Consider the following 26,297-nt stretch of genomic DNA (forward strand, 5'->3'; position numbering starts at 1 on the left):
AAGAAGAAGAAGAAGAAGAAGAAGAAGAAGAAGAAGAAGAAGAAGAAACTTGGGCAGGGTGGGAGGGGAGGCACTGGAGGAAGTAAGGGTATGAATCAATCAAAATGCACTATATGGATGTAGGAAGTGCTCAAAGAATTAATAACAATATTGTACTTTTAAAATGTTTTGACATAGATGAGGGAGGGAGGGTAGGGTAGGGAGGGAATGAGGAGGGGGCTACAGCTGGGATACAAAGTAAATTAACTGTGATTAATAAAAAAATATTCTGATTGAAAAGCAAAAACAAAAAAAAAATGTTTTGACATTTTTTAACCCTGGGGTTTGAGGTATATATAAGTCACTCACAGAATATGCAGCTAACCTGTGAAATCCCAAACAATGAAATAAATACATTAAACTTTTCTCTGAAATGTAGATAGGAATGCTTCATAAAATTGACAGGGAACATTGACATAAATTTCTAAGAAAAGGAAACATTACCATATCATGTAATTTGTCCAACAATATGACATTTTTGAGGATATAGAAAATCCAAAGTAAAGGGGTTGATATAAAATTAGTTTGCAGCGGGAAATTGATCCACAGTGTTTTCTCACCTTTTAGGTGGTATGTTCTATTTTTCAGTGTATGCATGGCAGATACGGGGTGAGCGCAGCAAAGCCCTGCTGTGTTTGTCGTTCACTGGATGGTGATGGTGCTGACTATTCTGAGTCATACATCATAATCTCTCTGCTTTATTTTTAGTTTTGCTAAAGGGAGGAAAAAGAGAAGAAGAGAAACCATTTCGAGATTGTGCCGATGTGTATCAAGCTGGTTTTAATAAGAGTGGAATCTACACTATTTATTTTAATAATATGCCAGAACCTAAAAAGGTAAGATCAGAAGTGCCTGTTTATGCGATGTAAAGCAGATCCTAGTGAATTGCTGTATAATCAAATAAGTTTGTGAGTTGTTAAACAATACACATCATATACACATTGATGCACACACACACACACTCACACATGTATGCACGCACACACCCATGCACTCGCATGCCTCAACTGATCTTTTCTGTCCCCAGAGAGATTCTATGTTTCTCTGGTCCACGGGGGATGAAAATCATACTCTGCAGACATTCTCTAACCCCAGTACCTCTGATCTGTTAGTCACACAAACTTTTATTTTCTTCTGTTTCCTGGATTTCACAGTGCTCAGACGTGTGCTGCATGAAGCGCATGCTGGTGCCACATCTACCGTTAGTGCACGGGGTAACGTTAGAAGTCATCTTCCAATGTACCAACCTGTCAGGGAGCATGAGCCAGAGAGCAGGGCAACTCCAGCGACTTACAGAATTATTGCTCCTGACAGGTGGGAGAAAAGCATTATATCTTAACACAGGATCGTGAAAGGGTGTGCCTCTCATGCTTACTTGAGTTCAGGTGGAAGGAACATACTCATCTTTACGTTGGTCAGTGCCCAAAGTGAACTTGATTAGTCAACATCTTGCTAGCCTATCTCTTTTAGAGACCCTCTCCACATTCATACATTAACTCATCCATCTATGCCCTCATTCAATACACTTAATTAGATGCCATTCATTTGACAGTCACTGACAACATAACAGACCAAACGGTTCTCAGTGTAAGGAGAAGGCAGGCATTTACAGAGTTACCCAGTACTACAGAAGTGCAGTGCTAGAGATGTCTCTTTGAAGGAGGTTACATAGGGGCCTTGAGGTGAGGCATCCAAAGACAGAGGCAGTAGACCTACCCACTCTTCAACATATAAAAGTTTTGCTGGATTTAGGTTCAAAGACAGGTGCCTGTTCTGGGATAAAACACTTTCCTCTGGCCTGTGCCACACCTGTGTATGCCTTATTCTTTTCTTTGAATTCTGTGAAAAAATGCCCATCCAGCCTCCCTACATTTCCCCAGACAATTTTGTGTGACATTTCTATTATTAGAGTTCTACGAAGTAGGGACTGTGGCTTTTTGTTTGTGACTTCCTGGAGCCACGCAAGTTTTCTGCACTCAGTAGGTCCTTAATAAATAAGCACTAGAATGAACAGATGAAGAAAGGGCACACTGACGGTGACGTCAGTGCGCCTATCCGGGATACACTCTGCCTAACAGTTGTCCGAATTTGGGCCTTCTGATAAGCAAAGGAACTGAATCTTGGAGACCAGAGTACCAGATGTCATGCAGTTCCAATGCCTGGTGTCTGCTCTAGAATGCAGGACCCATCAAAGGCTAGATCCCTTTCTGCCCCTGTCTCTTACCTCTGATTTCAATAAGGACTATTGGGTAGAATTGTCTCACTGTTTTTCTCTTCTCTGAGACTAAGTTTTCTTCTTAAAGGAGGCATTCAGTTTTGCTCTACAGGTGGGGGTGCAAAAGATGGGTCAGAAAGCACAGGGGTAGGGGGAAAGTAATATCAGCCTTCTGAGCTTCCTCAGCTTCTTACACCTTGATTTCACCTGTTTTTCCTGTTGATGTTCTGGGCAGTATTCATTGGACTAAGTAATTTACGGTTTTACATAAAACCAAGAAACATACAACCAATATGAAGATGCAAGAATGAGGAGATGAGACTAGCTAGTAGTTGAGAAGGGGCATCCTACAGGAAGTCACAGACACCCGCCCCCACACACCCTATGCCAGCAGCATGTAAATACGTAACAGTTTGTTCTTGAGGAGCTAAGGAAGCACAGCAGAAAATCCAGAGTCCTAAACACCCTGGCAGCTGCCTTTTACCTTATCAGCTAACTTAAAAAAAATGAAATGACTCTCCCGTAGAGTCCTTAGTATCCTGTAATCTCCACAAATATAAAACAATAAAGTAATTGTCAAATGTCCAGACTGGGACAAATATGGAGGAAAACTGGTCTTCATGCTTGTTTCACTCCATCACCCATGCTACTGTGAGGTCCCTGAGGAAGGACAGTACCACAAATAAAGTGTCAATCATCCTGTGAACCTCAATTGGCATAATCTAATTCATAGAGAAGCATAATTCAGCTCTCTTTCAAACTGTTTTGAGAAGCAAGTGATATCCAGGCTACAAGCTAAACCGCTGTTCCTGTTAAAGTGGATAGAGTCAGTTCCTCTAACTCATCAAGCAAACATACATTTCGTATTCACTTTCAGCCAAATGATACTTGACATTTTGGATTTGATAATTTAGAGTTCATCTATTAAAGTACTACTTTTGAAGCTCTATTATGTGTGAAAATGTAATTTTTAGGGGGCTAGAGAGATGGCTGAGCAGTTAAGAGCACTCACTGGCTGTTCTTTCTAGATGTCCTGTGTTCAATTCCCAGCAACCACATGGTGGCTTACAACCACCTGTAACGGGATCTGATTTCTTCTTCTGGTGTGCATGGAACATTACTCATATACTAAATAAATAAACAAACAAATATATCTTTGAAAATGTGATTTTTAAAACACTCTCTTGAGGAACTCAACGTAAGAGTCAGCTACCTCATTAGTATAGGGTCTTCCAGCCTTTTCATTATAGGAATTAGAAGTATTCATTATTAAAAGGTTAAAGGAGTATTTTTTTTCTTTCCCTCTGACAAACAGCAATTTTGTTCTTTCAGACTGGCATACCTTACTTTTTAATGACTGGTAACATTTTGTTTGAAATCCCTTCTTATATTCATTTAATATGGCCTTAGAAAGAACAAATATTCATGAATTCTATACAAGTATTTCAGAAGCTAATGTGACTTGAGAAACTTAATTATAAGGCCCTTCCAGTTAGACTGGGTGGTCAACAAAACACCTGCTATTACTCTTGAATATGCTGAGTTAAAGCTCAACTTCTTTCTTTTTTTTTTTTTTTCTTTTCTTTTTGTAATGTTCTCACAAGTTCATCAGAGGTTAAGGAAACTCAAGTCTATAAAAACTAACAATACTGAAATTCAGTTAGGTGTGTATGATATGGAATATGAAGCAAACAATAAAATTGAGCTGTCTAACACAGGCAAAGCAGCTGACAGCACTTTGTCATTCTTTAGGAAGTGTAGGGATTGCAATATACCAGAATTATGTATTTACTTTAATGTACATATTTTATACACTCTATTCTGACCATAGGTCCCTTCCCCAGATCCTCCCACCCAATCTCATGCCTTTTGCCTCCTTTTAGAAAACAAGAAAAGAAACCAGAATTAAAAAAAAAAACAAAAAAAAACGGAAAACACAAGGCACACACACAAACACACACCATAAAAAACACAAAGACAGAAGCCATAATATACTAGCAAAAAAGATGTCCAGACACAGCGATGTGAGACAAGAAGTCTACAAATATGCCATTGAGTTCCTCTCGTGTTGATCTTTTCCTGTTGGGAATGGGGTCTGCCCTTGAGTGTGGTTAATGTACGTGGAGAGACTGCATTGGAGAATTTTTCATTTGTGCGTAATGTAAGCTGGAGATGGCTTAGGGGTGGGACCTGCTGTCCACTCCCCCCTTTAAGCACCAGGACCCCATCTGGCTTGAACCTCTGCAGGTCTCGTGCATACTGCCACAGTCTATTTTGACTGACATTGTTTATGTCCAAAAGGGAGAAATGATTGCTAAAGTTTAAAAAGTGATTTTTAATGTCACTGGAAGACAAAAGTGGTAGTTTAGGATAATTTAATTTTCAAGCAGACAGAAAATGAGAATTCTGTCTTTTATATCTTACTTTTGTTTCATAGTGTTCATGGTTTGTGGTTATTTCCCTGTGCATTCCCCTCGAAGCACAGTAGTGGGAAACAGAATTTCTCTTTTCATTTCACAAGTGTTTGAAGCCAAATGCCCTGTAGTCAGCTAGCTTCATCCAAAAACAAACCATTAAATCATAAGTCTTACTGTAAAATATTAAAAATTTGTTTCTGAGTACATAATTCCTCTAATTCTTGAAAAAGTGCTGTAACAAATGTGTTAAGCCTTTTCCATTTAAGGATATGGAAAAATCATTAGCATCCAGAAGCCTAATCATTCCAATTTGTATAAAGCATAGAAGCATAAAAAACTATGCGAATCAAATTCCCCTTTTGTTTGGGATTTAAATCTCCATATTAAGTTAAAAGGTGTTTAATGCTTGAAAGCTTTGACCTTGCCTGGGGAAGAATCCAGTACAGCCTTTTCTTGGCCAGAAGTAAGCCCCAGTCATTGAATCAATAGATGCAACAGACAGAGCAAATGGAGCGGGCCCCATCCACAGGAAGAGCATGCCAGATAACACAGACCACACAAGACCAGCGAATGAACTCTTCAGGTCTCTCATGTCGCAAATCCTTCTGACACTGGTCAAATATGCCACGGAATGTCCTTCATCTGTTAGGAAGAGACTTTTTATTTTTCTTCTCACTATGGATAAAAATTGGGTTCTCATCCCTCTGTTTTTCAATACTGTATTTAATTTAACTCTATAAGTAGGTATAAATGAGAAATTAGCATGATCAATCTTCATGGTGTCAATGTTAAGAAGCACAACCTAGGAACCATACTCATAAGGCAAATTGTTGAACATTTGCACATTTTGGCTTTGAATAGTCAATTCCATTCATAATAAATTATAAATAGTATAAATCATGTTCAATGTCACATATAACAATACTTCAATGTGTTAAATATTATGCTAAATACATATAATAGGTAATGCATAGTATAAACCTGTATTATATTGTCTGTATAGTACATCTAAGGTCCAAGAGTAATGGCAGTGCTTATGCCAAATACTGCTTAAAGAACTCTATGTGCACTGAATCTTCACACACACACACACACTCACACACACAATTGAGAAAAAGCAGAGTTGCAGCTTTAATCCAGGTCCTCGAGTAGGCTCAGGTATATTGCCCCCATGCCCCTATAATGACATCTGCTACCATTATTGTTGCATGTCCACAGGAATCGGATCCATTTTAAAATCCCTCAACTTCTTTCTCTGGGTCTTCTCCTAAAAGGTATTCTCATCCCTTAATACTTCAAGTTGTTAGATGGCTCCTTTAAAAAGAAAAGCTTTGGGTTTTTTTTTGGGGGGGTGGGGGGGAGACTGTAAGTGTTTTAAAACAAAGTACATGGAATTACATTAACCAGTAACCGTCCTTAAAACCTCATGGCATAGTTTTTCCTAATCTTTGTAAATTTACAAATGTAGTGATTCCTTTCCTGAGTATGTAGGTTGGCTTTATAGCTTTATAACTTTGGCTGCTAACTTTTGTTGGTGCCTAAAGTTCCATCAAGAGATAAATGGGAAGGAGGGTGAGAGGAAGAATGGGGTCAGATAGATAAATAGAGAGAGATGCATACATACATACATACATTCTTTGGATTAATCAATTAATGCAGTGCAAATTTTAATTAAGAAAACAGTGACATTAGTTTCTTCTAGCAGAATGTCTCCTTGATATTTTCACTTCCATTACTTTCAAATGTTAGCTGCCCCGGGTGCTCCTTTGGAATCTCTGTCTACACTCCGTCTAAACTCTTCTGATTTTAGTCTCATGAGAATCCTGAAATCTCTCTGGGCAAGGACACTAATGACTCCTTCATTTTAAGTTTATAGGTATTTAAAAATATTCATTTAACTTGACTTCTCTCAAATGGTTGATTAATCTTGTTCCCAACCATGCATGTAATTCATTTTCTTGGGGTTCCTTTAATCACACTTTTCTCTTTTACAACTACAATATATTTTCATTTATTATCTACATTAGGTTACTACTTGAGAAACTAGAAATAACAACAAATCAAACCAAATATGTGTCCATTTAAAAGGTACTGGTGTGTATTATCTGTACTAATTATTTACCAAACTTATTCTTGAACTGCCCCCCCATCTATAATCACTTATTTATTTAAACAGTAGATTGCTATTCACGATATTAGGAGTTGCTTTCAATTACATTACTATCAGTAATTTTGAATTAGGCATACAGAGGGTTCAAACCCTAAATCTTAGTTAAGATCTATCTCAAATCCTGAATTCACTGTAGCTACTAAGTGTAACCATTGGTAGGCTGCTGCAATATTTTACACCTCAGTGTTACACTTGTAGATTGGATACAATAATCATACCTTCATAAACTGTTCTGGATGAAGTTAGAAAATGCATATTGTTTTAAAATTATCTGATGTGAGTAATCTTATAATTGTTAATGACTCTTCTTTATCCTCCCATTTTCTTGCTCATATAGCCTTGTTCTACCTCCAGTAAAAAATCTCATCTCTAGCTATCCTCTAATATTTCTTTTGTTGTTTAGCCATGCTATATGCAACACAGTCTCCTAAATGACAATAGTTCTTTTTTCTCAGGTGTTAGCTCTTTGTATTAAGTCTCTTTGCTTATATCACCACTTCTAGTATTTGTGAGGTCACTGAAGTTGTAAAATTATGAACTCTGTTGCCTTCATACCCTTTTGAGAGCAGTCAGTATTGAAATGTCAAGCCATTTTGAGGACACGTCCATATTCTATTCATCATAATTCCCTCTATTGTAATATAGACTCAATGTCAGAGAATGCTTGTTAAGGGAAAAAAGAAGTAGATGAATATATTAGAATTAAGGGGATAAATGAATATTTCATAATTAAGGGTAGACTTGTTAGGAGTCATGCTGAGGACACAGAGCAGATGGAGAAGGGTAGAAGGTTAGCAGAAAAGCAATCTTGGAATGGAAAGGGAATTGAAAATGAATGAATTTGGATATGAGTCAATTCCTAGGGATAATAAAGACATAAGGGTAAGTGTCAAACTGGAGGTAGAGCCCTCAGGAGACCAGTTGTCCTAACTCATCTGCACACGCAGACATGTATAAACGTCTTTGGAGTTCCTTCACTCCAAAGATGTACAGGAAAAAATGTCTGCTATGAATGATAGTTCTTACCATTGTTTTCATACCCTCCGCCTGGTTGTGCTCTAACACAATACCTCAGGGAAAACACCCTGGGATAGTGTCTGCTGGCTGCTGTTGCCTCATTTTCACACCTTTAGCCAACCTTCAACATGCTTCCTTATTCAGTTGGTGGAGGAATGGTATTCCTCAGAGTCCAGCCCTTGAAGAATCAAACGGCAAGAGGCACATGCCATGAGTCACAGTGACTGTTTCCCAAAGCAGTCCTTCTGTAATGCAGCTCTGTAAATACCACTGCAGAAAGAATTACTAAGAGAATAAATCAGTATTGTATGTAGAATAGTTGAAATAAGCACTAAATCTTTGAATTACTATTATACATAGGAAAGAAAACCTTGCCACAGTCAGGAGGCATACACTAATCCGTATTGTTCATGACTAAAATATAAACAATGTGTATCTCCATTCACAAAATTTTGCCCCCTGAAAAAAATGCAACAAAAATGCAACAATCTAGAATAATTATAACAGTATGTAATATACTATGTAAGCATTTGAGAGTTGTACCAAGGAAATATAAAAGTTTGAATTTTTTTTTTTTTTTTTTTTTTTTTTTTTTTGGCTTTTCCAGACGAGGTTTCTCTGTGTAGCCTTGGTTTTCCTGGACTCGCTTTGTAAACCAGGCTGGCCTCGAACCCATAGCAATCCACCTACCTCTGAGTTCTGGGATTAAAGGAGTGCACCACCACAGTCGGTTAAAAATTTTGAACCTTTTATTCTTATTTACATTGAAATTCTAATGAAAGATTAAATAGCGTTGAAATTTATATTTTGGCTAAAAATTAGTAGTAACATTGGGAACTGTAGTGATTTTTTGAAGTGTGAACTTCCACAAGTACCTATTTCAATTTGAGATTTTTTTTTTGAAGGTTTTTGGAGGGGAGTGTGGGCTGACCCAGCCAGGTCCTTTCACATACAAGACAAGCACGGTACCCCTGAGCCACATCCCAAGTGCTAAAACTGTACTGTGGTCTGGAACTAAGGCTGTTAATTTTCAGCTGGCCAGTTGACATTTTTAGGAATGATTGAACATTTCTGATGGAACTTTGTAGGGTTCAGCAAAAACGCAAATTGTGGGAGGAGTAACGAAACACGTGTATGAAATGCAGTTCTTTTTCTCTTCTTACAGGATGTACCTCTCCATTCTATTTATATTTTGAAACATATCAGATATACATTTCTTTAAGATATATGTAATTTCTGCTTTCCTTTTTTTCCTGTTGTTCCACAGGTATTTTGCAATATGGATGTGAATGGGGGAGGTTGGACTGTAATACAACACCGTGAAGATGGAAGTCTGGATTTCCAAAGGGGCTGGAAAGAATATAAAATGGTAAGATGGAAGAATTTACAATGTCTTTTGATGTTTTATATAAGGTTATCTTCATCCACAATATATGATAAACCCTTGCACTTCTAGATGCTTTTGAGTTATTTAAAATAACAATTCCTACATTAAAGTCATTGTTTTCTTTATACACAAATCATTCATAAATCACGATCAGTAAATGATTTCCATATGTGTAATAGAAAGAAAAATGCATTATTATAATTATTTGATGACCTGTTATGCACTGTCTGCATTTGTTTCTAGTGGGAGAAACAAGAAATCAGACGGAGGCTGGGCACATGAGTAGGACAGGAAACTGTTCAGGGGCACAGGTCATAGAGCAAGATGGATGCTGGCTTTGTCCTCTCTCACACTGTTTCATATTGTTGACGTCTGAACGGCAGTGTCTCCATATAACTTTTACTTGTGACTAGCCTGGACTTGGTGCAGTGACTCAGGATTGCCACACTTCTCATGTCAAAGTTAGCATTTCCCAAGTGCAGAAGCAAACATTTAGAGCCATTTTAGGGTAGAAGTTTTTCATTATTTTACATTTAAATTCCTGTGTAAGACTTGACTTGACTTTCTAACAATTTTTCTCTCCAAAAATGAAAAATAAAAAGTGACTGGAGTGTTCTGTTAGCCACAGTTCCATCAACAATGCAAAAACTGTGTTTGGTTGATTACAACCTACCCATTAGTTCATGGCTAACAAAAATAAGCAAAACGCCTAAGGAAATAAGTGGACATCTCCTGTGCTGTCACGTTATCTATGACATTTTGATGAGAAATTCAATCAACATTCTGAATGCAAGTTACTTGTTTGAAGTTACACAAATATGAAACCTTGACTTTAAAAATTCACAACATGGAAAAATAGGCCAAAACCAACAAAATGGAATTCTATAGAGATAACTGTGTGATCTTTTACTGAGGCAAAAACAACAAACAACCAGCGAGAACAGAATGGAAAGTGGACTTGTCACTGTGAGCTCAGTCTATGTTGTCACTTGTGCCGCAGTCATAAGCAGTAAGTCACAAACAGGCAAAGCTCAGCAGGCAAAGCTCACCACAGCCTGGTGACATGAGAAGCATGCTTGCTAAGGTGTTTTGTATCCTAGACACTTGCAGGCAAACACGCTAGTCCAGAGTCTACAAGCAGTATGTTAGAATTCAGGGGGGAAAGTCTAGAGCAAGTGAATACTTGAGGTTATATAATATGTAGAAAAAAATGCTTAGATGTAAATCTCTGCAGGAGCCATTTAACGAACCTCATTCAACCAGAGTCTGTGGCCGGTAATGTAGACCAGAGGCAACCTCATCTCCTAGAACTTTCCAGAAACACGAAATCTCAATCTCCTCCCACACTTGCTCAATTATACTCTGCATGTTAACCTTGCTTTTGTGGGAGAGGCAGAACAGAGTGAAGAACAGTTCAGAGAGGCAGAAAGGACCTATACGCACAGTATAATCACAGCACTCAACTGCAACTCCTTCTACTAGGAAATAGAATTTTATTGTGAAATAAGCCCTGTTCTCTCTTCAATGGAAGCCCTCCAACAAAACGCAGAACCTTATATTTTAGGATGGTTATGGGGAAATAGAATGGTAGCTTAGTTTCTGAGACCTCTTTCTGTTTATGTAATTCTATAGAAACGTGAGTGGTGGAGTTTCTTAAATTCAGAAAAAGAGTTCTGACATATGTCTGTACTAACATATCAAATTTTTATTTTCCCATTTGCTGATTGATCAGTTTTAGCGAAATCATTTTGCTCATGCTGTCTTCCTTTTCTGTTAACTCACACCTTAGCTTCCACATCTGCCTTGAGGGGACTCAGCATAGCAAACATAAAGCTTACTGAATTTTTAATAAATTATTACCATTATCAAGGATTAAAACTCCCAGGACTATAAAAATTTGTTAAATTCTACCCAGAGTGTCGTTTATTCAAACCGCTTTAATTCATAACTATTTTCATCCTACGGATATAGAAGTTATATAAGAATAAAACTATATATACAGATTCAAATCAATCTGATGTGCAATATTATTTAAATTAATGATAACAGGAAAGTGAATTGTGAAATTGCCATCATGCAGTTTTCAAAAGTGGTGAATTATTACTTGTGAATACCTGCTTCTTTAACACACTAAGAACGTTAAGATATAATGACTTGTTGGTATGAAACTGACTTCATGTCTTAAAGTATTTAGCAATTGAATCCATGCCTAGATAAATGGTTTTTCTTATTCAAACAGGGGCGGAATTATTCATTAACCATTGGAATTCATCCCTCCCCCTTATTTTTAAATAAGAAAAGCTATCATGTTTTACTCAGACTTGAAAAATTTATCACCTTGGTGTCAATTATTTATGGTCAGAAATTTATGGTCCCAAAATTTTTAAACATTTTGGCTAAATTGAGTATGGAAGTTTTGTAAATTAAAAGAATCCATTGGTTTAACCTTTATCAAAGCACAGGGTTAAAGCTGTTACAGCTTTCTCAAAGCTTTCCTTTCACCTACAAACAACGTGATTCCTCCATGCAAGGTGGAAGTGAGTATTCAGTCTCCAGGACACTGGCTTCAAGCTTCCTCAGCTGAGGGTGAATAAGCTCAGGGAAAATCAGACTTGTGTGCCTGGAGCTTTTCTTCCTGTTTCCACTAGTCTCCATCCCTGGGACATTGAAGGTAGCCATGACTCCAATCTCCCCCCCCCCCCATTCATGGCTGTCCCCCGTTTTTACTTCTTACTGGCTAATATATGTTTCCTGCCTCTTTCCCAAGAAGTTTTCCAAAATTTCGTGTTAAAGTCATCAACCCAAGACATTATAAACTATCCATTTATTTTTAAGCCACTTCCCAACATGGAAATTTCACAGCACTTGATACTGGCTTTAGCCATAGAAGCCTTTTGAACTTCCCTGTTTCTTAGTTAGCCCTCCTTAGAAGGAAGTCCAGCATAAACTCAGTTGCAGACTTGTAAACACATTTGCTGCTGAGAGGAAAGTCTGTGGCGGTTCTTCTAATGGGGCACTTATGGACTATTCTACTCCTTTGAGCCGTGGGACACCACTCTCACTAACAGTCCTTCTGCATATAAAACCAATGAGAGGAGCTTCCCAGCAACCTAAGTGGCAGCTTTATGACAGGCAGTCACTAGTGCCCTGGAGACAAACTTGGTTTGTTTTGAAGACAATTATCCCTATAAACAAAACTTCCTAAGAAACAAGCATTTCCTTTTGAGCACCTCAGTACTTTCTGGGACAAGAAATAAAATGCATCCTTTAAATTGCATTCCTACATGCCTACATTGAAAATATACGTAAGAAATTCTTTAAATAAAAATTTCTTTATGCCTTCCTTGGGCTAGGTGTCTCCGTACTAGGAGACACTTCTCACACAGGCTTTAATTGTGGAGTAAAAATAACCTTTGGAAAACCACTCTTATCTGCTTTCTTTAATAATTTGTATGAAAGAAAGATGAAGCCCATAGGATACAAGGACTGTGTCTGGTTTCAATTTTGCTTCTTCAATAAAAAGTCAACACTTCCTGTAAGCATTATCAGTCAAAACAAACAAAGTATCAGAGAAAATTATTTTATTAACTTGGAAAAAGTACAAGCTAAAATTGAACATTTTTTAAAAAAGTTTTGACAAAATTAATGAATATTGGTCCTTTCCTCTCCCTGTATTTTAAAAGTCTAAAGTGACTCTTGAGGCCAATTTAAAGTCAGCATTGTTTTTCTTTAAATTCCAGTGCTTCCCATTTTATTAAACTACTGAAGGACAAATGAAATTAATCAGCATCTGTTTCATGTCATCAAAGTTCTTTGTGCAATTATTATTGACATAACTGAACATAGTCATCTTCATGAATGTGTATGCAACAGCATGCTTGCACTTTATTCGAGACAGAAGAATCTATTCATTTGTCTAAAATTTGCTTATTCTGCCTCCTTAACAGCAGAACAGAATTCTGTATGATTACATTTTTTAAGGTTTTCCCGAGTATTTAAGGTAAAAGAATGGCCCGTGATAAATTATTACATGTGAATATATACAAACGCTTTTGAACTATGCTCTACTATATTTTGCGCACTGACTTGATTTATTTTTGTTGGTCCCATAATCAAAACATGCCTCCTGGTACAAAGACCATGATGAATTTGTAGCACCTTTAATCCTTCATTCAGATGATTTTATCTAATTAATATATTCTTCCTAATTTGTACATAGTTATTTAATGTCATATTTATATGGATCTCCACCATCAGTGCATAGCATAGTCACTTATGGAACTTTTGAATATACTGATCTTCAGGCTCACTTCAGACATTCTGAATCATGTATGTAGGGAGACAGTGCATCATCTCTGGTCATACGTAACACTCAACTCTTTCTAATACTCACTTCTAAGTAAAAAGATCCATCAGAATTATTAATTATTAGTTATTAATGTCACTATAAGACCTTAAAATGTCCTCTTCTAAGGTCTTAAAACATTTAAGCTATACAGAAAGAGAAAGAGAGGAGGAAAATTGTGTCAAAGAAAAGGAAAAGGTAACAGGTACTCTCCCATTAGGATATGTTGACTCAAAACACAATGCTGATTTCAAAGTGGATTAGATAGTTTATTTAGCTTGGGAACACAGGCTTAGGTTACCACAAATTCTATGTTCTATCATGTAAGCAACTTCATAAAGTTTTTTATAGTAACAGAAAAAAGAATTCATAAGTCAAGACACATTAAAAATACATTAGTGCAAACATCAGAGAGGAGAGTTAGAGCAAAATAGAAAAAGCCTGCTGTAGTATCAGACTTCACATCATTAGCCCTTTAATTGGTAGAAGTTAGGGTTTTGTTAAGTTCATGTACTCCAGGATGTTTTTACCTGTTAGTTACAGGACATTAGGTGACACAGAAATGGGCAAGGAAAAGGCTATTTGGAGAGCTAAAGATGGCTCAAGACAGATTGTAATTAGGCTCTGAACCTCCAACACTGCAAACTCTCTGCTATCACTATGTCATCTAATCAGCCTTGCAGAAGGTTCAATTTGAAGGCTTAGAATCAAGTCTTCGAACTCTCATTCACAGGCAAGTGGCAAAGATTGAGGACATGGTTCTCAACGTCTTTGTTTGTGCCACTTTGAAGCCCCATTTGTGTGAACAATTGGTTTTAAATTTTCATTTCTTTTAATTAAGTTGTTGGGTTAAAGTAACATTTTTTCCTTTAAGTAACACTCAGCTTATCATAGCACATTCATGTCTAAAAGCCTGTTGAATAGTGCTTATACATATTAATTTTCAACTAAGACAAGACCTGGGATACTTGAATTGTGCAGAGTATAAAGATATCTGCGCCCCTCAAATAGCTTACCATCTTACAGAAGAATGGCACACAGCAGAAAATGCTGTGACAGATCTTGGTAGCTGTTTCTTAAGTGCTGTTCACATACGAACACCCAAGTGCCTTGGCTAATTTTCATTCTCAGAACACTGAACATGGAAACATTTTTAACTTTTTTCTGCAGATGAGGAAACTGAGTCTCTGAGTGGAGTTGAGAGTTCCACTGCAAATGTGTTGTAAAGGAAGGCTTCCACTGTAGCAGAGATAAGGGGACAGGTTACTTAATCCAAGCCAAGCTGTTGTTCCCCTACATGAGACACATGGCCATGTCTGATAAACCACCCAACAGTTTATTAATGTGGGAACCCATTTTCATTTCCTCTTTTTGGCATATCTGTCAGCTTCTTGATGAAACAGTTGTTTCTGCTTCATTGCACTTGGCCATTAGATGGTTTTCTTCCTCTACTATCTCTCTAGCAACCATAATGTTTCATTGTAGTGAAATATTTTGCCCATTTAGAAAGTTTTCTGGGTCTAGTGTATAAAATTCAAATTTGGCTTCTAGAGGCAAATTTCAGTGGTTGTTCTTCACTTGCTTCTTCCTGAAAAACAAAATAAAAGAAAAACAACAACAACAAACCTTTGAAAGTCAACTGTTTATCAAGGAATAGTTTTCTTCATTGGGCTCTTTCAGACCTACATGAGGAGAGTGAGAGAGGGGAGGCTTTTACAGGAACGGCCCTCAAGTTTGTCCATTTTTTTGATGCTCACCCAGGATCAGTGCTCTTTTCCCTGGGGAAGCTGGGGAGTTTTATCCACACAACACTTTCAACAGCATGGAAATATGTGACCTAAGACTTAGCACTTCATCATTCCAGGCCTTTCTACTCACATTTAATATGATTGCTGATTCTTTGTTTCAATGCTGCAAGGCAAAGGGGCTTGTCGAGTGGCTGGAGGGACAGCTCTGGCTAGTCTGAGCTGAAAACTGCAAGGGAAATCCCAATTGTCCTCCTTGTCTTTCAAGCAACTGCTATAGTTGAAGAGTGCTAACTTGGAGTTTCAGCCCACTGTAACTTTGTGTTCTGTGCATGCACTGTAGAAGAAAAACTGGATTTCTCAGCATGTAGCATAAGATCCTGTAAAATCTTTAGCACATCCTAAAAGTTACTGATATTTTCTGCTACTGTGGAACTTTCAGTAAGTGTGGCCTGAGTGTCTTAGGAGTAGAAAAGCAAAAACGAGAGCCTGAACTAAAACCCCAGAACTTACATTAAAAAAACTATATGTTGTAGCAAACATTTGTAGTCCCAGTACTGGGAGACTGAAATAGGAAGATATCAGGGAATTTCAACCATTTTAGCCAATAATGAGCTCTGGTTCAGTAAGAAATCCTCCTTCAAAAAGTAATGTGGCAAGTGATAAAGGAGACACACTTCAAGAAGACACCAAATGTCAAACTCTGGTCTACACACACACATACACACACACACACACATACACAAAGAGTCACTGGAGTGACCTTAATGAATTCTCTATTTTTCTCTGAATTATGCAAATAGTATCCCGAGTAGTATATATTCAGTGTCATCCGAATGACTAATGTTTAATTACTCAAAAAATTAGTTAAACTGGAGAATAACTTTGAAAATATACATACACACATTAACTTTAAATATAAAGCTGTGTGTGTGTGTGTGTGTGTGTGTGTGTGTGTGTGTGTGTGTGTGTGGCAAACCCTGGGCACTCTAGGCATTTGTTCTAACTACTGAGCTGAAACAAAGTGCACTGTGATCTGTTGTTATTGCAATAACACACCTGGCAGAAAGGGATTTGATACCAAACACTACTAGATTTTGAGAAGTAAGTCTATTGGCAGAGGCATTGAAACAAATTTCTTGCATGTTAGTAGCCACTGAGTATCAGCACATTTAAAAAAATAGGGAACATTTATTCATTTCTTTAGCTGATTAATGGGGAAAAAGTTAAGAAAACTTCTGCTTAACTTTAAAGTTGTTATTAAGTTGGAAAAGAAACATTTTTCATATTTTATCACCTGTTGAGACACTCAGGACTGCTATAATTATTATAATACTTCTTTCACATTTTTAAATACAGATTAACCCTTCATTAATAAATGATCAATTAACCATGGTAACTTTCTTCATATAACAACCATGTATACATTCTGTGATTATGGGACCTGGTCTTTTTTTTAAAACGTTTGCATGTATGAGCATGATTAAGGACTTTGTCCAGATGAGGATTTGTCTGGAATGTTCTCAGACACTTGACTCAGTCTGGAAACGGACACATATTTACCAGCTCTCAGTTGTATGGCTGAAACTCAAAAAAAAAATGATCTATGACAAGGACAGAGTTTCAGTGTCACTTCTGTGAAGTGCTATAACTTTTTTTCCTTTTGTCTTCCTCCCTTCCTTCCTTCTTTCCTTTCAATGTCTGTGAAGTTTAGTGTCCATTGCTCACTGTATGCCATTTCTTCATTTGTGTTAGAGAATTCACAAATACAGTACAGCTTCTATTGTTAAGCAGCTCAGAGCTGTTTCAATAAGACCAGTGTGTAGATAAGGAACTAAACTGGTCATGAGGTATTGCCAAGGAAATGCTTCCTGAATATCTCTGAAATGACCCAAATCTATTTCTCAGCTTCTTTCTCTGTCAATATCTTCAATTATAGGAGTCAGTTCAGAGCAGGGAGGACCATTGCTTTCCTCTCCTCACCAAAAAAAAAAAAAAAAAAAAAAAAAAAAAAAAAAAAAAAAAAAAAAAATTAAAATTTTGACAGTATTCACTTGGATGACTCCAAAGGCACTAGGGAGATTCAGATGAAGTCAGTCATTTATCCACTAGCACTTACTTTTCATCCCTCTGCCTAAACCCAGATGTTTGCCAAACTAAGTGATAACATCCATTGTTTTCTAGGCTTGGTAATTAAAATTACCAAGCCTAGAACTATGATCATATTAAAAGAATTGAATCATCTGGAAAATTACAGTATAATTGGAGTCTTGAATAATAATAACAACAAATATAATACTATTAAATAAGGAGTGGTATACTGATACTGTTCATTTGGAAGTATTCAAGTTCTGTTTAAATCTTCTATTTATTTATTTATTACAATTTATTCACTTTGTATCCCTGCTGTAGCCTCCTCCCTTGTCTCCTCCTATTCCCACCCACCCACCCTCCTTCTTCTCCCCTTATGCCCCTCCCCTAGTCCACTGATAGGGGAGGACCTTCTCCCCTTCTATCTGATCCTAGCCGGTAAGGTTTTATCAGAGCTAGCTTCACCATCTTCCTCTGTGGCCAGGTAAGGCTGCACCCCTTAAGGGAAGGGGATCAAAGAGCCTGCCACTGAGTTTGTATCAGAGACAGCCCCTTCTCCCCTTACTAGGGTACCCACTTGAAAACTGAGAAGCCATGGGCTACATCTGAGCATGGGGTCTAGGTCCTCTCCATGCATGGTTCTTGGTTGGAGTATCGGTCTCTGCAGGCCCACCCTGGGCCTAGGTTTTTTGACTTTGTTGTTCTCCATGTAGAGTTCCTGTCTCTACCTGGTCTTTCTCTCTCCCTCTTCTTCCACTAACATTTTAGAAACTTTGTCAAAAAACTTCTGAGTTGAGAATTGTTTTCTGATTAATCTTACTTAGTAGGTTAACTTAACCAAAGAATGTCACAATAAACAGATTTACCATGATAAAGACTGAGACATAAGCGGCAGTGGAGAGAAACACAGCTGAAGAGTACTAGAACAAGTTAGTAATTAAAACAAAGTATAAAAAGCAAATCAAACTATCTTTATTTGTTATTGTTATTTAGAAAATAGATGTGGAACATGAAAAAGTCCCCCTGGAGTAATGAGTGCGTGTTTCTCTTCTTTCCCAGGGTTTTGGAAATCCCTCTGGTGAATATTGGCTGGGGAATGAGTTTATTTTTGCCATAACCAGTCAGAGGCAGTACATGCTGAGGATTGAGCTGATGGACTGGGAAGGGAACCGAGCCTACTCCCAGTACGACAGATTCCACATAGGAAATGAAAAGCAGAACTATAGGTAAGCCGTGTTCAGAACTGCAATGACAGTCTTTCACCTTGCCACTAAGTGACAATATTAACAACAGAGCAGGAGAGAATGTCGATGGTCCCTCTATAATGAATGATGTTGAGATCCTGAAAACCTCGTGACGACGTAACATAGACGTCAGGGTGAAGTCTTAAAGACTAATATTTTGACTTGACACTTTATGTCTTACAGGTTGACAATCATATATTGGCACATACATGTGAGGTGGGATGGTCTCTGGAGGATAAAGTTGGCTGAGTCTTAGAGGATAGTGAACTGAGTGAGGTATCTGTGGCCCTGTTGCAATTTCGTGAGGGTGTAGTGGCGTCATAAATATAAGACGGACAGTGGAACCTAGGCGACTCAGTGGCTTCTAATAATCTAATTTTTTCACAGATTTTAAGGTTTTATTTCTTTTACTTTTCTTAAATTTTAATTCTTTTTCAAATCACCTCTAATGTAACTAGAGGAAATTTTTATATTTTTGAGTAATTTGCATAATATGAGCCAAGGAATTGTCAGGAGAAATTTTTAAATAACATCAACTGTAAAATAAATCTAAATGATGAAGTCAGTACAAACAATAGACTGTGAAAATAGACAAATTACACTATTAGTTAGAATTAGTAACTAGTATATTAATTATTAAATGCTTCTCATTTTTTTTAATGAGCAGCTCATAACCAAGGAAACGTAAAAACTGTGGCTAAAGAAATAACATAAATTTGTTTCACAATCACATACTGTGTTACCACCATGCCCTAAGACTTTGATTAGGTACTGGCCATTTTCAGCCTTGTCTACCTTGTAGTCAAGCTCTGCGCCTATCAGGCTCATAAAAATCTGGTTGGCGGTCCTTGATAGCAGGAGAGTATTTTAGTTGGTGTCATTTCATGACCTGCCAACACAATACTCATCACCTAACAAATCTTTAATTGCATGTGCCTTGATTTCTTAACTGGTAACAATATTCCTCGTTTGTCTTGAAAACGTTATAATGTGTAGTAAAAGAGTGACATATGACTGCATGCAACTTGCAATGCTAACAAAACAAGCCTTGTGGTTCTTCATCCAGTGTTGTTGGTTGTGTCCTCAAAGATCAACGATTTCTGATTCTTGTTTGTCTTTTTAGTCGTAACAATCTATGGGAACTAAAATCCATACCTTTTTTTATGGGATGACTCATTTTTATTATGTTACCTATACAATTGGACCTTTGGAGTTGTAATAACCATTTTCTTAACAAATAGTGATGATGTCCCATAACAGAGGGAGAGAAATAGAGCTAAGATGTAGATAATCTCAGGGTGGGAGCAAGGGTATGCTTTATGGCAGCTCCAGAAACCAACAAAGAGACATTTGTAAAATGCAATGGAGTGTAAGAAATGTTTCTAAGGAGGTCAATATTTTGAGAGTTTTGTAACAAGAAAAACCACTGTAAAACATCAGGGGTACTCTTATGTAAATGTTTTGACCTGAAACTTGAAACTATATGAAACTTGGCTAACATCAGACAGCTTGACAATAGAACTAGCAAGTAATTAGTCTAGTCTTTTTCTAGGCTCCTGAAGAATTTGCCCTGGTTTCTTTCCAAAATGCCACTCAGATTGCTCTAGGCGGTTGTGGTAGAGGGGCTTGTGCATGTGTGTGTGTGCATACCTGTGAGGGGGGGGTGGTCTCTGGAGGATAGAGTTAGGGAAGCTTAATGTAGCGGCATCTGCAAGACTTCCAGGGTCAGGGGTGCGTGACTCTTCGTAAGCATGCAGAAGGAGCTCCAGATTCCTTTAGAGCACATCTCCCCTATACCTTTAGTAAATATTCCTTACGCCTCTGGTAGGTATGATTCCTTTGCCCACATGTCTTTCACACATATGATACAGAACTATGGTTAAAAAAATTCTTCCCAGCTTTGGAATAGTGGACACTATAGGATTTTATTTCATGAAACGATATTTGAAACTTGAGAATCAGAATTTCAAACTAGGACTGTGATTTAATGTCATACTTCTGGTTTTAAAAGAAAGCGAGCTGAGACTAAAGAGTACATTCTTTTTCTCAAGGATAAGGAGGCAATTTTTACTATTATCTTTTTCATGGTGGTTTCTGTTGTAGTATCACTATAATACAGTGGGTGGTTCTGGCTTTCACTCTTAGGAATACTAACAAGAGGTAGAGCTGCCATAATTACCTCTCATAAAATTAAAGTTTAGGATTCTTGTTTTCAGCAAATAGGAAATTAAATCATAAGCCTGCTCTGGTAGATAGATAAAGTGGGTATACCATAGAAGATACTACTCATTCTTTTTTTTTTTAAGGCTTTTTTATGTTCCTTTTTTAAAAATTTATTTATTTTTATCAATTACAGTTTATTCACTTTGTATACCAGCTGTAGCCCCCTCCCTCAGCCCCTACCAATCCCTCCCTCCCTTCCTCCATCATCTCCTCCTAGGCCCCTCCCCAAGTCCACTGATAGGGGAGGTACTCCTCTCTTCCATTTGAGTCTAGCCTATCAAGTCTCATCAGGACTGGCTGCATTGTCTTCCTCTGTGGCCTGGAAGGCTGCTTTCCCATCAGATGGAGGTGATCAAAGAGCCAATGAATTCATGTCAGAGATGCTCCCTGTTTCCATTACTGGAGAACCCTCTTGGACACTGAGTTGTCATGGGCTACATCTGTGAAGGGGTTCTAGGTTCCTTGCATGGTCCTTAGTTGGAGTATCAGTCTCAGAAAAGACTCCTGTGCCCAGATTTTCTGGTTCTGTTGTTCTCCTTGTGGAGCTCCTGTTCCCTTCAGGTCTTTCATCTCCCACTTCTTTCTTAAGATTCCCTGCACTCTGCCCAGAGTTTGGCTATGAGTTTCAGCATCTGCTTTGATACCTTGCTGGGTAGAGTATTTCAAAGGCCCTCTGTGGTAGGTTCTGGTCCTGTTTCCTGTTTTCTCCCTCTTCCGATGTCTGTTCCATTTGCTAAATTCTATATTGTAGGTAGACTGTTTCACATAGGTTCTTGTGTTGGAGTGTTTTGTCCTCAGGCTGGTGGCTCTGTGTTATAGGGTGGTGGAGCTTTTATTAGGCCTCAGTTTTGAAGTGGCTGAGCAAAGAATGGGCCTTGAGGCCTGGCTCTATTTCTCGTTTGCTCTCTGTGTCTTGATTATAGTTACTATGTGAATGGCCATCTCACATGAGTGCAGTCATGCTGTCTCCTTCAGCACAGAATGTAGCACTTTATTTTATGTTATATATATAGTTGTTTTGTTTGCATGTGTGTCTATGAACCACAGTCATGCTTGGTGTCCATGGAGGCCAGAAGAGGATTCCCAGAGACTGGAGTTCGGTTTGGTTCTTTGCACCATGTGGGTGCTGGGAATTGATCTTGTGGAGAAAAGAGCAGCCCCTGCTCTTAACCACTGAGCCATCTCTCCAGCCCCTACAGAACTTCTTAAATGATAAGCCAAAATAAACTCTTCCTTGTTTGAGTTGTTTTTTAATCAGGTGTTTTACCACAACAATGAGAAAAATAACCTATACAATGGAAGAGAAGTGTCAGTAGATAAGCTACTTCCTTGAAGCTTCTCTTACTCAGGGACAGTAATGCCTTCGTGAAATCCTCACACAGTGCTAGTGGTCAGGAGGAGCTCTTCCTTCACTCACTCAAACTACTAACACTAAGATTTGTGTAGTAGTTTATTTTTAATGAATTTATCTTCTCATATTAAGCATCTACATAGTGACATTTGGAGGAAGACCTATTTTAAAGATTGGGAAAGTGAGGTTAGAGTCCATTGCTCTGCTCAGATTCATTTGCATTCCAACTGAAATTTGAAACCTTGAGGGTTATTCTTCAAATTTTTACATTTTCCATGTTATTTTAAAGGTTTTGAATTAAATTCACAAAGTGTTCTTTTTATGATTTAAAGTTTTTATTCTTATTTTTTTCCATAGATATCTTTAATTGGAATAGTACTCTTGCTTCCCCCTTTTCCTTTCCTCGCTCCAGCCTTTTTCCAGGTGCTCTGTGTGAACCCCTCTACTCTCAGTGTCGAGTCTCTTTTACTTTTAACATAATTGCTACATGCATGCACACATATTTTTAACATAATTGCTACACACATGTCTATGCACAATATACGTAATAGAACCTGTTGACTCTGTTTCTATTGTTTGTGTATAGCTGGTTTCAAAGTTCACCACTCTTCACTGAGTGACCAATAAAGGAGCTCATCCCTGGCATCGGCTAATTCTCCCCCTAGCTGTGAATAGTTGCATATAGTTCTCAGAAATTTTATTCTAAAAATTCTTTAGCTATAGTCACAGATCTGAGTTTAAAAAGAAAAACTATTCCCCATGTTCCTGACATACTGATTAAAAATAAGTGTTATGAACAGATAGATTAGTTTAAAGATGTGCATATAATACACACATTTCCCTTTTAACCTCCAAGGAAACTTCAAATGATTTTCTCAGATGAAAATGAAATTTATAGAACCCAAGAGAACATGAATCAGAAAAAATAATAATGTAAGAGTGTCATGATAAACTTATCATATGGAATGACATGCAATCAATGAGAAATTATTAAACACTTCCCCTGGAGAGGTGGCATTATTCATATCCTTGTCATCTGACACCCTGGCGATTGTGCAATCTTCCTTCCTCTCATCTTGCTACTCCCAAATACTTCTTCCTCACTATAGCTGAAATGATTTTTCATTAGACAATCAGATTTATCCTCTTTCCTAGATTTGAACAATGTTTTAACATCTGCAAGTGAAGTCTACCACTAAGACTTGATTGCTTTTTGTCACGACTGACTTATCCAGCCGTTTTCACCTGTCTTATTCAATTCAAAAACCTCCTCATTGTGATGATGTTTTCAGTAACTGTTGACAAATTTTCTAAAACTTTCCTGCCTTATTGGTGTCATATCCATACCCAACATAAACAAGCCTAAGCTTATTACATGAATATGTTTTACACAATTCAGATTCTGTCTCAACGGAGAAAATCTTCCCTGATACTTTCCCCAGTAAATGCTGCTGTGTGGCAGCCCATTGTTCCCTTGAGGTCTGAATCACTCTCAGCACCTCATAGGAATTTAGTGGCAGACTGCAGCTGAACCCCTCTCTCTAAGTATTTCTGTGGCCAAGAGAAGTCATGCCACCCAAGGTCAAGCCTCCTTTCTGCATGCAACTTATAGTCGATACAGGATTGTAGGCCCACAGCCCCACACTGCATTCAAGTGCAATCTTCTTGCTGTGTACAATCTTCTTGCTGTGGCCACAATGTCCTGACCCCTTAACAAACCACAGAAACTAGGAGAAGTGCCCTCTAAAGTACCCTATGCTGATTTTCTAGAGAAATGTTGCCCTCATTCGCAAGCCCTTTTGGATTCTCTGCTTCTGTTAACCTGTGAGGGACTTTCCAGTATCTATATTCTATCCTATCATTAAGAATAATAATATGTACTCACTTTTTAAATAACTCTAGACAAAATTCTTTTTCTCTCAACAGTAGTCTTATTTTTGTTTTCTATATGAGTAGGAACAATTTGCATAAAAATTCAAGTGATAACTGTTATCAAAAATTCAGGCTCCTGACTTGTTCCCTCTTTTCTCCTTCTTCTGATGTCCATCCTCTTTGCCTTTCTGGATAAGGATTGAGCATTTTAGCAAGAGTCCACCCTCTTGATTAGTTTCTTTAGGTGTACAGATTTTAGTAGGTTTATCCTATATTATATGTCTATATGAGTGAGTATATACCGTGTGTGTCTTTCTGCTTCTGGGATAGCTCACTCAGCATGATCTTTTCCAGATCCTACCATTTACCTGCAAATTTCATGATATCTTTGTTTTTTATAGCTGAGTAATATTCCATTGTGTAGATGTACCACAATATTTGTATCCATTCCTCCATTGAGGGACATATGGGTTCTTTCCAGCTTCTGGCTCTTACAAATAAGGCTGCTACAAACATGTTTGAGCAAATGTCCTTATTGTATACTTGAGCCTCTTTTGGGTATATGCCTAGGAGTGGTATAGCTGTATCTTGAGAAGCGCTATTCCTAATTGTCTGAGGAAGCGCCAGATTGCTTTCCAGAGTGGTGGACCTCTGAAAGGCTCTGCCCTGTAGACTATCAATGCAGATGCTGAGACTTATGGGCAACCTTTGGGCAGAGTGCAGGGAATCTTATGAAAGAAGGGGGAAACAGTAAGAACTGGAGAGGACAGGAACTCTACAAGGAGAGCAACAGAACCAAAAAATCTGAGCACAGGGGTCTTTCCTGAGACTGATACTCCAACCAAGGACTATGCATGGAGATAACCTAAGACCCCTGCACAGATGTAGCCCATGGCAGTTCAGTGTCCAAGTGGGTTCCATTGTAATAGGAACAGGGACTGTCTCTGACATGAACTGATTGGCCTGCCCTTTAATTACCTCTCCCTGAGGGGGAAGCAGCATTACCAGGCCACAGAAGAAGACAATGCAGCCACTCCTGATGAGACCTAATTGACTAAGATCAGAAGGAAGGAAAAGAAGTCCTCCCCTATCAGTGGACTTGGAGAGGGGCATGCATGCAGAGGGTGGAGGAAGGGAGGGATTGGGTTGGGAGGAGGGAGGGAACCACAGGGGAGATACAAAGTGAATAAAGTGTAATTCATAAGGAATTAAAAAATTACCAAAAGTTGATAAATAATATAAGTGCATATATCCTTACTATGTACCAGATGTTCTTTTTTTCACCTCAGAAAACTGGAGCATAAAATCACAGGAGTTAATATGAGTCCAAGGAAAAATTTGAAATACCCACTATACATATGACTACTCCCAAGTAAAGGAACATTCTTTATCTGTTCTTTTAATTAAATACAATCAAAACACCCAATCTACAACAGCATGTTTCTTCTAATCCTGTTTTGTTAGTAGGCATATTGCCTCATCTCTTCAATTCTCAATTTTTGTTTTTCCATTCTTCCTTCCTCCCTTCCTTCTTTCTTCCCTTCCTTCCTTCTTTCTTTCTCTTCCTTCATTCTTTCTGTTCTTTGTGATGGTATCTTACTCTGTCAAGACTACGCTGGATTTGGGATTTACTCTGGAACCCACAGTGATCTTAAACTATAATAATGCTACTGCCTTGATCTCCTAAGGGCTGGGATCTGAACCACCACATCCTAATATGGTTCTCAACTTTCCAGCCATGCAAATTAAGGTGTTTGTGAAGGTTCTTGAAGCTCAAAAAATTGTTTTCTTGATTAGTACCATTAAAAAGATGTATTTTATTTTAACAGTATAAAATTTTTCCTGCATGTATGTGTGTGCAGTATATGAGTGTCTGGTGGGTTCAGAAGTCATAGAGTGTAACAGACACTCTGAAACGTGAATTATAGATGGCTGTGGATGCTAAGAACTGAACCCAGCTCTTGTTTAAGAGCAACTAATGCTCTTAACCACTGAGTCATCACTCCAGCTGTAGGCCTACTTTTATGCATTTCTATTTTATGGGTTTTGAATTACTTGAGAAACAATCAGATTTTTATACCTCTAATAAGTATTTAAGTCTTTCTGTCAGTTTAGGGATTAGAGTGGCTTTTTTCTTCTCGTAAAAGTTTGCTATCTCAAGGCACAGTTAGAAAATAAATA

General features: G+C 37.9%; 1 protein-coding gene across 1 annotated transcript in view; it reads left to right on the forward strand.

Annotated features, from left to right (window-relative positions):
* Positions 1–26,297, forward strand: part of Angpt1 (angiopoietin 1) — a 109,525-nt gene that overhangs the window by 50,129 nt on the left and 33,099 nt on the right. The window contains exons 5-7 of the mRNA XM_055626700.1: positions 748–875; positions 9,126–9,227; positions 18,486–18,652. Coding sequence (XP_055482675.1) covers positions 748–875; positions 9,126–9,227; positions 18,486–18,652 — 397 coding nt within the window. The remainder of the gene's footprint in view (positions 1–747; positions 876–9,125; positions 9,228–18,485; positions 18,653–26,297) is intronic.

Source organism: Psammomys obesus, unplaced genomic scaffold (genome assembly GCF_907164565.1).
Source record: "Psammomys obesus unplaced genomic scaffold, mPsaObe1.curated_primary_1811, whole genome shotgun sequence".
Taxonomy (NCBI): Eukaryota; Metazoa; Chordata; class Mammalia; order Rodentia; family Muridae; genus Psammomys; species Psammomys obesus.